The sequence below is a fragment of the Odontomachus brunneus genome, unplaced genomic scaffold (assembly GCF_010583005.1).
Source record: "Odontomachus brunneus isolate Ranch 3 - 2012 unplaced genomic scaffold, Obru_v1 Obru_scaffold_050, whole genome shotgun sequence".
Classification (NCBI taxonomy): domain Eukaryota; kingdom Metazoa; phylum Arthropoda; class Insecta; order Hymenoptera; family Formicidae; genus Odontomachus; species Odontomachus brunneus.
In genome coordinates, this window is record NW_022639500.1 from 504,748 (window position 1) to 517,986 (window position 13,239).

General features: G+C 45.0%; 1 protein-coding gene across 7 annotated transcripts in view; it reads right to left on the bottom strand.

Moving 5' to 3' along the window:
• LOC116845243 (synapse-associated protein of 47 kDa) overlaps window positions 1–13,239 on the bottom strand; it is an 84,403-nt gene that overhangs the window by 10,966 nt on the left and 60,198 nt on the right. For 5 of the 7 annotated variants that reach the window (XM_032817707.1, XM_032817708.1, XM_032817706.1 and 2 more), the window contains 4 exons: window positions 6,377–6,514; window positions 4,786–4,925; window positions 3,655–3,800; window positions 918–1,088 (listed from right to left, as the gene is read on the bottom strand). In XM_032817707.1, the coding sequence (XP_032673598.1) occupies window positions 918–1,088; window positions 3,655–3,800; window positions 4,786–4,925; window positions 6,377–6,514 (595 nt within the window). Of the gene's footprint in view, window positions 1–413; window positions 530–917; window positions 1,089–3,654; window positions 3,801–4,785; window positions 4,926–6,376; window positions 6,515–13,239 lie in introns of all 7 variants that reach the window. The other 2 variants (XM_032817709.1, XM_032817710.1) reach the window with 2 other exon arrangements.

Consider the following 13,239-nt stretch of genomic DNA (forward strand, 5'->3'; position numbering starts at 1 on the left):
CGGCTAACGAGACGCGATCCGAAGGGTCGCTCTGTTCTCATGTATCCGCTAATTCAGTTCACCCCGTCCAGCCGCGATCGTCGTTAACGAGAAAATGATCGGAAATTTGCCAGCTATTCACGACAGATGAAAGTACAATTTCGTTTCAGCGTGGATATTCTTTCTCTCTAAGTATTTTCTCAATCCAATCGTACGTCGTACCATCCGTTAATCGCCAGCGAATAAAAACGGCACTCTCATTAATGTAAGCGTTAAAATCTCGTTGGTGGTCGTAACTAATGGGGGATCGGGGATCGGAGGACGTATGAGGGCCGAGTGTATCCTAAAACTGCGTCGGTCTAACCGGACAACTCGATGCTCGAGCTTTCCCATTTACAAGGGAAATCTCGCGAGTGCCGTAAACCGCTTCGCACCTACGGCATGAAGTGCTCTCCCCGGTCCCGAAGCTACACTCGCGTGATCTCCGCGATATACGTTCTCGGTCTCACAACCACACCAGGACCCATTTCTCTCTGTCCAGGGGATAACACTGAGAAAAAAATGTTTGGTATTTGTAACTATAGTCACACAGGAAAATAACCACTATAAATTATGGTCAAAAGAACTATTCTTTTATCAAATTCTACTATATTGTTAGTGATGATAGCCTTACGTGTATGTTATCACTGCCATTTTCTTTCATGTTGAAACAACTCAGAAATATGGTTGTGGCCAAAAACAACTGTAATTTCAGTTAGATCAACCATTCTTTTTCTCTCAGTGAGGAGAAATATTCAGCGAGAATATGACGAGAATCTGCGGAGAGATCTCTGCGAATTGGACACTGTTGCGGGATCTCACACCATCTCGTGTGACGCGTGCGGGAGGTCGAAGGAAGGCAAGGAAAGTTAACGACGACCAACGATCTCATTACTGACCTTTCGGTGGCTGCATCCCCAGCTTTTTCATCCCTTCTCGGACCTCCTCGAGGTCTGTGTCCGAGACCCTCATGGTATCGGACACGAACTCGTGACCTGGCGAATCGGTCAGCGCGCTGTTACTGCTCGTCGTCGTGGCGCCGGTGGTGCCCTGGCCAGTGGTCATTTGAACTGTTTGCAAGACAACACTGACGGCTAAACTAGACGGGTAGGGGTGTCGTGTACGTCTATGTGTGTAGGTATGGCTGGGCTTGGATGTGTGTGTGTGTGGAGTAGAGGGTGGTGTGACAGATGGGGGTGGGTGGAGGTGGTGGCGTGTATATCTAATTTTAGCGCTAGATCTACTGGAACCTCATCTCGTACGCAGACAATCGGCAATCGTGAACGGAGGCGCGCCGAGACGCTCATTCGAAGTCGATCGCGCTCCAGTTCCAAGAGCGCGACATGTTGCATGACAACGACGGCCTTTGACCGATTTGAATCATCGCCCGTCACGGTCCGAATATCTGTCAGAGCAACGCGGAGATGACGATTGAAAGGATAAATTCGCCTTTCGACGGTACGTCGCGTTAACTCAGGAGAACACGAGTCACGCGGGAGGGCGCGAGAATCCCTCCATCAGCGGTAAATATTCTGGATATTCCGTATTCTTTGGCTAGATATTATTGAGTTTTCTATCATTTTCCTCTCGATAGATTCAATTTCTCGCGATACACTGGAACTGGAGCGAAATCGGATCTCCCGTGTTCGATTGTGAAGGGAAGACGACGGCAGGAGGCCGCCAGTTCAACGTTCGGAGACAGTGCTTTTTGCGTGTAAGGAATGTTATAGAGAATGGGCCAGGGAGAGAGCCAACAGCGCGAGAACCTTCGGAGAAGATCACCGTTTATAGAATAATCTCCGGAGTTGCAGGATATGTTCGCGCTCGTTCCCATTTACCCCCTCGTCGTGATCGATCTCTCAACTCGCCGTCTCCCTTTATCCGTTTATCAGTGTCGATTGCGAAGGAGTTTTCATCTCACGAATTACTTCTGCACTCTCTCCCTGTCACCATAATCTTGACTGCAAACGTGACTCTGCGTCTTATGAGAAACGGAACGTATTGGGGTACGTTAGCCTGGGCGATTTCATATTTTTCAATTTTTTAAACAAAATTCTGTCTCTCAAAATCAGATTCAATTCTCCTCCCCGCCGTCTGGCTTTTGCGAACGCATACTCGTTATTAGGAAAATTCAGCCGATTGTTTTTGAGGATTTGTGACTGAAGGAATACGATGCGCGATAGTGTGATATTAATCAGCATGATATGTAGTACTTACACTGAGAAAGAACACTTGAAAACTTTTCTCTGTGTGAGATATAAAGTTTATTTACAGAAGTAAACTTTATATTTCGCAGCAATGGGCTTTGCATCTCATAAATAAATTTACGAGTATTTTTTCTCAGTACATATATGCGTACAATTACGAATGAAGGAATTGATTTGGATCGCGTTACGCTAAATTTAAGGACACGATCACTTCTGTGAGTTCAAATGACGTCATGGGGAACTTATGTAAGTCGATCGCGAAGCTATAACGACGGGGACTCAACTTTATAACGAGTTGTGTGTGTGTGTGTGTGTGTGTGTGTGTGTGTGTGTGTGTGTGTGTTGAGAGCTTTAGGCGAGTATGCGCGCCTTCATTCACTTGAACTTTAAATTAAAGCCTCTGGCTTCTTCGGCCAATACGTCCGTCCCCAGCATCCGGCATGACATTTGCACAGAAAGAGCGCACGCTACGGACACGTTATCTCAAAACTCCCATGCAAAAAGTCCACCATGGGACGCTAATCGGAATTGCAGATCAGGCGTAAACGCAGCGCGACGCCTGCCGCGTCGGGGGCTCGCAGATATCCACCTCCGCGCGTTCTGCTATTTGCATCCGCCACGGCGGGGGGTTTATCTGGGCGAGACGTCGCGTTCCGTCAAAGATGGAGAAGACCCGAGTGCGCACAAACGAACGGAATTTTCCGACTTTCAATCTGCACGGGGAAGTTCCCCAGTCGGAGCCTAGCCGACGCGACGTTATATTTGACGTCGAAACAAAATACAGTTATCCGTTGCGCGATTATCGAAAGTGAAATTAAAGAGAGTCAATTATTGTCTGAAATTATAAATCCTCGACTTTAATTCCGATCGACGCAACGTTAGACTCCCCCGAAATTAACCAAATTGGTTAAGCTCCCATAGTGACATTAATAAAATTAAAAAATGAATTGATTCCAACAAAGGTAAGTGTATTGTCTATATTTTATTCCTTGAAAGAAAGAATCAAAGTCGTGGAATCTCAACCCTAAAATCATTCAAAATAAAATCTGAGAAGAGTAAAATCGAGTCCGATAGATTCTACCAAGGGTTAAAACAAACAATGATTGACAAACGTTGCGCAATTTCGAAAGGAAAAGGGATGTCCCCTTTTGTGTACATCGTTCAATTAAACGTGCAATAACAGATTGGCCAGGCTCCGACTCACACGTACACACACACACTCGGGCCGCCTCCCCAACGGTAGCTTTGTACGAAGCTTGCGTGCGCCGGAACCAGTACTAACAGAGCAGGAAGCGCGTCGAGCGACGGGCACCCTCCTCGAGCAAGAAACTGGAGAACCTAGTTCGCGTGGCGAATGCCGCGTGTGCCGCACTACGGAAAGCTGCCTCTACGTAACAGAAGATAGGGAAAAACGGCAAGGCCGAGTTACCTTGAGTGTGGTCGATGCTGTCGGTGCTGGCAAGGGTTTGATTGGGGTTGCTTTCCGCCTGGCTGGCCATCGAGTTCAGCTCGTAGCCCTGGCGCAGCAGGGACACCCGGTAGAAGTAGTTGCGCCAGAAGTTCTCCTCGGATATACTGTCGAAAGTGTATCCGCTGAATTTCCTCATAATCCGCCCACGAACGATAGATCGCGATGACGAAGGAATCGAGTTGACGCCGAATCGCCGAGGCGCCAATTAACGTCGCCCTTTCGCGGTTACATTTAATTAATCGCCGCGATTAACCAATATTTCTACGATTTTTGTGCGATATGCATATGTGTTTTTCTCTTTCCTCGTTTTCCCCATAAACTAAACAATTAGACAAGGAAAGCATCTTATTTTCTACTATCCTCTCTTATTTCATTCCTGATTTCATTTCTTCATGTCTATAGACTATAGACTTTCTATAGACTTAACTGCGTGTTAAATACATCTTCACACGGTTATTAAATCGATTATTATATCGATTTTCTCTATCGGTCCTTTCCCTCGGATTTGCCAATCAAATCTCGTGGAACGGCGAAACGTGTTTTCGTTTTCGTCGAAAGACGAGGTAATCTGATTTCGTCTCTTCGTGCGACTCGCATAGATACGAAATTACAAATTGGAAACGGTTCAGTCCCTTGAAAATGTCAAACTGCATACCGAGTTAATTAATCAAACTGCATCTTTACGATCGTGAAATTTCATTTGTCAAGTGCCGATAATTTAATAAGTGAGCATTGTTAATCTTTCCGGCTGCACGCCATGTCGCGTGCTCACAGCGCAATTTTATGGAACACTGTTGTTTTTGCTTCAATTATTCATCTTACAATATAACGTAACACGCGAAATTATTGCTATACTCGATAACGCGCTTTAATTACGTCGTCGTAATTATTTTCCAATCTATCGATATCGTATCTCGCGTGACGCGAGTCGCTTCATTTGCGAGATAACAATAACGTCTCAACAACACGCGCAGTGCGAGGAAGCGGACATTCTTGAAACACTCGCACATACGTCTGCGAGCGGAGAAGAGAACACGACGACGTTGTACTTTATACGTTATGTGACAAAACAGATTCTGATTCACTTACACCTTCGGCACCAGCTCGAACCTCATGGCCTCGAGATTCGGATCCAGGGCGAGAGTGGCCTGTGCCATCGGCTGAACGGCTTCGAAGTCCCAAGCGAATTCTACGCCTGGCGGTGGTGCTCTCACGAAATTACGCCGGTCCTGAAATCCACGAGGACCGGTAGGATCCCTCTTTAGTACGGTCGGCCCGTTTAAGCCATACGCCAAATTCGTGACGCTAATCTACCACGACGATGTGCGAATAAACAGAGGGAAGTGACCCGACAGGATGAATAAACAGCGGCAGAGCTTCCTGGAGGAAATTTCGCCCTCGAGTCAGCCGCCACGAGTATCTCTGAGAGATATTATTTTCTCTTATTGTAAGAAAAATTCTTTCCCGTCGAGGAGGTCGGAAGTCACATATTTATTTTATAATCGCGCACAGGAATTTAATATTTTTCGGGTATTAATAGGATATGATCTTTTCATACAGAAAAGACATGGATGGTTGATCTACATATAAATCTAGTTATACCAATCGGATTCGATAGTAGAATATGAAACAACAAATTATGTAGTTGCACCACAAAGTACATTGCTGAGTTACAGTGATATTTGATTGCTCCAGCCAGAGTGCATCCATAGTAAATGTCACCCCAACCGATTCCTGATTGTCACAAGCAGATTACGCGCAAACATATTGAGTCATATTAACTATATATGTTTGCATCGCACAAAGATAACTCTAGGATAAAGATAATAAAGATAACTGTAGGATGATGCAAATACCTTTAGTTATATGCGCCATATTTTTCCATGAAATAATGATATAATAAGCAAAAGAAAATGAGATATTTGCTCGAAATATCTTTGTGACTTCAATCGTGCAACTGGCGGCTTCGAATGTTCATTTGGAAAATTGCGGGGTCGTTAAGGGAAAAAGAAGTGGAATCGACCGTCAAAAGAGAGAGAGAACGATTTTCCGCGTACGCGGAATATTCTCGTTAATGGCATTCGGCTGACGAAGTTTGCGTTCAACGCGAAGCTAGTAAACGAACCGACACGGAATACGGAAAACATGGAAAAAGCCTCGTAGCGTGGTGCAACGTGACGTCGTTGTGTCGTACAGCGCGTAATAGTTAATAAACGTAAATTGTGTCGCACTCAGGCGCTGACTTTGTGACATGCAGCCGGTAAACCCATCTTACAGTGGAAGCCCTTTGTGCGTCAAAATTTAATAGCCGCGCTTCTGCCCCGCAATCCGTTGCCGCGTACGTGTGGGAATACTAAAATTTAACAGAACGTATGTCTCCGTTGCTCCATTTTCGGTGTTCAATAATATTTGCTACTGCATATTGTATTCGATGAATACTAAGGACACGTTTACCTAAATTTAAATTCCTCTATTTAAATGGAACAAACAGCTAAGATTTTAAGAAAATATCTTACTTAAAAAAAAATATATATATATTTTATATTAGCAAATACGTTACTATCCACCAAGTAAATATTTTTTATTTTTCAGATTTTCCTGTCAATGTAACGATATCTTTGATTGATATCTTTTTTTACGTGATTGGTGAAGTAGTGATAAAGTCGAGTGTTTTACTCACGGTTGAGAGGGACAGACACTCCTCGCGCAGCGCATCCTCGTTCGGCGCGCCGACCCACGGTGCAACAGCCTCGCCCTTCTCGGTCTGCTTGCTGGCGATGAAAGCCTCCTGTTCCTTATTGAGTTCGGCGATCAGCCTCTGCAAAGAAATTAATTTCGTCTTAGTAGAGGTAGACAGATAGATGGTTATTGGCAACACACAAGGGTGGATCGGCTCGGGCTGAAGCGCGAGCAAATAGAGCGTTCCTGGGAAGCGTCGAGCGATCGTTATGAACTACGCGCGGCTTATATAACGACATAACGCGACGCGGTGGCTTTCGGTAGAAACGGCGCAGGTGTGCGATAGATTTCACTTCGCTTCGCGTGGGCTTATTACCTCGTACACATAGGACGACATCCCGCGTCGATTCGTCCTAATTTGTCGGGTATTAACGCGGCCGTGGAGCCACGTGCCGATTAGCCGCGTGCGCAACGATTAATCGTGGTTATGACCCTGGCGAAGTGCCGAATCGGCCAGCGGACGGTAAGCCGCGTTCCGGCCGTTTTCAGGAACGAAATGGATTCGCGAGCGAATCCAGCGCGCTTCGTTAAAAATCCAGTTAATTTATGACCGAAATCTTTTTACACGGCCTGCTTGGACGGTGAAGAGTGAAGAACGTTACACAGCAGGGAAATAATTACGTGCGAAAATTCCGTTGGAAACTCCAGCACGCGGATGTTTTCCCTACTCTGCGCGAATTTATCCCAAGAGGGGGACGAAGTGCAAGTGCACTTTTTCTCGTCGGCTTTACATGAAAATTAGGTCAGCTTTCTTGCGCCGCGGGCAATTATTATTTACATCCGGGAAGGTCGCTAATAGAGAGGCGACCGTCCTCCTCTTAGTTCCCGTGCACTGCTCTTGAATTACGAAAGCGACGAAAAAGCGAAACGCGCGTTCAGTCAAATGAAAAGGACATCTCAGACGCGACGGAGGGAAGCGCAGTGAGTGCAAACGTGGAGAATAAAGGACCGTTGTGCTTTAATGTCGCGGATCGCGTCGCAGCTTCTTGCGTGCCACCAATGTGTCACCGCTGCTGCAGGGAGATCGAGCACGGGTCAATGAAGCTGTCGGACTCGCGTCGCCGGGACCGTGCTTGTACCGGCGCGACGACGGTATTTCCCGTGGCGCGACGGGAATCGATCTCGAGCTATTTCGCTCGCCGGCCTCGCCCGGCTTGGTGAGCATCGAACACACGGCGAAACCTCCTTCCTCGAGATAGAGACCTTCTGCGGAGCGAGCGAGCATACGCGCAGCCTTACTACCCCTTCCCGCATAGACAATTTCTTGGGACTTAATTGGAATTCAATCTGATTTCCCAAAATAATTATGGATTCTGGTTAGGAGCGCGATGTGTTTCAAACACGTGATTCTAAATAGAGAAGCTCAAAGTTTTCACAATATTCTTTCTGGTCTTTATTTTATGTTAGGACTGAATAAAACATGTTGACTTTCCAAATAATTTTGTTATTCAGCAAAATACGCTAAAAGTATTTCAATGATATCTTTCGATATTTTAATAGGATATCACAATATTGTATTATTACTAATATTATTGAAAAAAAGAGCGAAAAAAAGCGCGAGTAGTATTTTTGTTCGGATTCTGAGAGGAAACCCATGTTGGAGACAAGAATGGGATTCCCATTGTAATGGGATAATCAATTTTATGACATTCTAAGCAGAATATGTGCTGCACGGAGAAAATATTGGGAAATATTTCTATGCGGGTTATACGTTATAAAGAGAGTTATATTGGTCGTTGTGAAGGCACGCAACATTGATAGAGAGCAAGCTTTCCGCGATAAGCCGCGAGTATAAAAATTTATTGATGAATGTTAACGCGAAAATAGCGAATTGATAACACGCGGAAACAAGCGGAGGACAGAAAAACCGGCCTTCGGCGTGGATCAACGTGATCTCACTCGTGTGGAGCAAACCGACCGCGTTTACGCTCTCTCTAGCGAGCTTTTTCCTTAGATTATCTGATTCCGATTATTTCGTCGTTCTCAGCAGTGTCGAAAAGCGCGTGATTAACGAGGGTCAGTGTTTTATTTATATCGGTGCAGGTAGTGGGTGCGTATAAATCTTCTTTCGCTCGACCACTCGAGCGAGAAACACCGTTAACTGGTTTCGAAAGAAAAAGAAGAGGAACACTGTGCTCCTCTCACAGACACACGCTCTCATACGTGCACGCAGTTTCTGAGAAACTGTAATAAAGCGATTGCAAGCGCATAAATCACTGGCGCACGTTCTTCCGACCGTTTCACGTCGATGCACACAGCAGGCAATTGAAAAGTTCGCGCGATTATTCCATAAAAGTCAAAGGCCGTGTAAATAATTGCCGGCAAACAATTTTCCAAGCGAGAGAACACGTCCGTTTTCGGCTGTTTTTCGCCCATGTCGAACAGACCACGCGCGTGTATTTTTAGTTGCAATTGCACGGCTCGTTAAATTAGTCGGAGAACTGCATCGGCTTCCTAATGATCACGATCCGCGCACATGCCAATGCGCGTAAGAGCGCGAACAGCGTTGCAGCCGGCTTATCGATTTTCCTTCGCCAATTTTCGCGCATTTGTCCGTTCGCGAATAGAGCGGCGTGCGCGTTTCTGAAAGCGGCTGAAACGAAACGTTTATAGATCATAGAAAATATGAGCGAGCGGTTGTGTATACGAAACACGGATGTACGTAAGCGAGTGGATAAAAATCGCAGGATATTGTCGAGCCACCAGGAAGACTCAACTTATTACCGAAATATCGGCATCGAGGTCACCGCGATTTCATTTACAATTTATGCTCACGTGTCCGAACTTTTTACAACCGATGGTCACGCGAACTTCCGACCTGCCACATCGGGCAGAGTTTCCCGTTGGAGTTTCGCAAAAATGAAAAATATCGGTGCATCTGTCTCCTTTCTCTTTTTTTCTCTTTCCGATCGTGTACGTACCGACACGAATCGGTCCGAATAAATTCATAACCTCGCTGCATTATTCATAACGCGCGAACACGTGATCTCCCTCGGTAACGGTTGCCGACCGTGCTGACGCGTGTTGCCGCTCTGTAACTTGTATATCATCGACTTTGTCAATGAATTGGCTTCGTGCGAAAAGGCGCAGCACACACCGATTTCTCGTCAGCGACAAAATATCGGCGCAATCTTGGGGACAGAACAGGAAACGCGAGAGCTGGAAGGAAAGCAAGCAAGCAAGCAAGCAAGCAAGCAAGCAAGCAAGCAGGCAGACAGGAAGGAAGGAAGGAAGGAAACGTCACATATGTGTACACAGGATATAGGACATTGGTGCCTGTATATGTCGATTTTCGCTGCCACGGAGTGGTATTGCGCGTCGTTGTAGTGTCTCAAGGTATCGATACGTTCCCAATATATACAAGCCGCGCTGGTAAAATTATATGACGGCAAGAGCTGATAGTCTGCGTCGAATTTCGGAGGAAACTGTTTTCCTTGAGATTGAAACGGAGTTTCAATTAAGGAGAGATATTTCACGCTGGAAGTTAAACGCCGGAAGGGTACAGAGAATTGTGGAGAGAATTTTACAGTGAAAATTATTACACAATTTTGTAAGGAATAAATCGACATTCTGCAGTAATTTACTGTCCTTTTACTTCATTTGCGTTATTTATATATCAGAAATTGAACTACGCTATTAAAAACTATGCTATTGAAAAATCTTTTTAATTTTCGTTTATTAACACATTTGCTGTGTTCTTAGCGACAATATTGTCCTTATTAATAGTCTATTTCTGCATCAGTATTGAGAAAAAATATATTTTTGTAAACATTTATTTGTGTGTAAAATATAAAGTTTTATTCGCAGAAATAAAAAAACTTTACAGAAATAAACTTTATATCCCGCGAATAAATCTTCAAGAATGTTTTCTCAATATAAAAACATAGTAAAATTAAAAAAAATGCATATGGAAAAAAGAACTATAATATTTCCTCCGTGTAGAGAGCAACGGAATTTATTATTATGGCACAACACGCGAAGCGGAATGGGCGGAAATGAAATGAACGACGAAGTCGCTACGATGAATTGGTGCAAAGAGGTTGTGCACGGGGCGCGCTATAATCGCAGCGCGATTTGGAATTAAACTTCCCGTCGAGGATATCGTCTGGCACAGCTTTACGTCGTTTCGTCAAACTTATCGCGTTAATTTGCCGCGTTAAAAGTTATATTGTTCTCAAACGCGCGCGAACCGTCGGATAGATGACACCGTTGCATAATTTCTTGCTTCCTCTTTTTAATGTTATCATTCTGAACGCTGGTTTTGCCAACTTAACGTCTCAATTAGAGGTTTAGATATCGGGGTAGATTAAATTTATCCGCGATAAGAGCGGAGTACACACAAAAGTGCGCGGAGAGTAGCGCGGCGAATCGATTTCTCAGCGGTTACAACGAGGCCCGCGATTAATCGTTTCTCGGCCGATTTTATCTGGAATTGATTCGACTAGTTGGATGCCGTATTTTCACACCTTAATACCATCGCAAATTTGATTTATGGCGTTGGGGTATCGACGTACTCGAGGAAAGCACCTCTGCCCCAGGCCGCCCGCTATTGTTGACGTAACCAGGAAAGGTTATTCGTCCTTGGCCGGTCGTGAAAGAACTCTGAGTGAGGAAAGAGAGAGAGAGAGAGAGAGAGAGAGAGAGAGAGAAAGCAAAAGGAAAAATGTGTGCAATTTCAATATATAACGTACATATGTTGAAAGTGGATCGGGATAAATATTGAAATGGAGTTGCCTCAAGAGAGAGAAAACGAAACTTCCTTCGTCCTCGCGGCTACGTGTAACTTTGGCGAGGCAACTTTTTAAGAAATAATTAGAGCGATATAGCGTTGCGAGTGAGAGCCCTCGCGACAAGGTCACAGTATATTTGATCCCTATGGCAGTTAAACGCCACATTTATCGGAAAACTCGCAGTTCTTATTACAAAAATACTCTTTCCCCAGGCGCGCGAGATATAATTTCATCGTTTCTAATAACTCGTCCCTCTCCTGCGCGCCTGATTGCGAGGAGGAAGCTGAAGACGTAATTGAAATCTAACTTCTCTCCTCCCGCTTCTCTTTCCGCCCGACGTCCCACTTTTAGAATATTCCGGTTATTTTCGTTTCACCGGAGACATCCCACGAAAGAATCTCTTCCCGCGTGCAAGATAATCTCTGAACGAAACGCTCAGCCACATTTTGATCTCCGATACGCCACTCTTGCGACGATCCATTATGTATCGCGTCGCATCTTCTCCGGGCAATCTCGAAATTATGCCATTCCGTCGGATCGTATCTCATTTTAATTTCTTATCAATCAGGCCAGGCATAAATTTCCATTCGTTACTCGACCTGCAGTCTGCGACGAGAGCAAAAATAACCGATCATCGTCGCGGCCACGCTGAAAGGTACTCGAATTTTCTCCTCGACGGACAGGCGCTGGCCTGGAAATCCATTAAGGGACTCGTGAAAGTGAGGGAGCGTGAAAGGGTATTCTTAAAACAATTTTAATATATGCGGTATATGGCAACGACGAAAAAACGGAGCGCGCAAAAAAGTGCACAGGCGCGAGAAAGGACTTGTATTACGGTCACGTGTTATCGGAGACGTGGCTTGAATACGATCGGTAGGCATTGACAAATAACTGCGCACGGGAAGAACCGGGTAGGATTAAGCCCTTGCGGACGGACAAAAAGAGAATGTCGAAAGTGGGCGGTAAACGACCCCAATACTAGGGCAGAGTGCAAGTCGCGGGCTGCAAGGGCGCAGCCGACACAGGAATCAATTTTTGTCGGCCGCACAATCCGCATTCAGTGGGTCTTCAATATCAGCCGTCACGTACCGGATTAACGACAGAGCGAGATCCGGCTGCGTGCAACTACAATGATAACGCTTCTCGCGGTCGAGTTCATAAAGACCAGCCGGGAATGATTCTCAATATACCGCTATTAAATGACAAGTTAAATGTTACATACAAAAGCACACATTATTTCAGCATCATGAATCAATGACAGGCATTCTCTAAATCGCTTGGAGCGGAATTTCACTCAAAAAGTGGAATGATCAGCGAGTCACTCGTATTCGAGTGATTGTTCACTTCGAATGAATACTCCACTCTAGATCGTTGAGTGAATGTCTTCACTCGAAATTGGAGTGTGGACGTGATGTACTCCATTGTTACAGGAACGTATTTCCTCTAATCGACTGAAATACATTCATTTATATAAAATTTATTCCAAGCTTGAATGCAACATTCACTTGTGATCTTGAGCAACAATATCGTCGCTTAATACTGTTTGCTCGTTCTGAGTGAAGTTCCGTTCACTTAAGAAATTTAAAGAGTAAGGTCTAGTGCGCACAACCGATGGCAATGCATCCCGCAGTAAAGATAAACCGGTTCTCAATATGTTATTCATATTAAATGACAAGTAAAATATTAAATTCAAAAGTACACATAGCAGAAACCTTTCTATATCATATGCACGCGAAATGCAGTACAATTGAATAATTCTCTGATCGATTTGCAAAACACAATTCGCCACTGTTCACATGCGTCGCGTTTCATGCTTAATTAAGAGGCTTTCAAAGATTCACGCGTTACACCCACGCACGCATTGTACAAGCGTGTACCGGGTGGCATTCATTTCGGGGTCACGCGAAATTATGTCGTTCGAAGAACCGATCGTTCGTGATACGCCGGGAGTGCTACCGACTCGTCGAGCCAGCTGACGTATGTACGACAAAACTGTATTTCTCTCCTTCGTGAACGGAGTTTTCGTCGCTGCGGATTCTCCCCCGATCGGTCGTAAGAAGCCGATTACGTACTC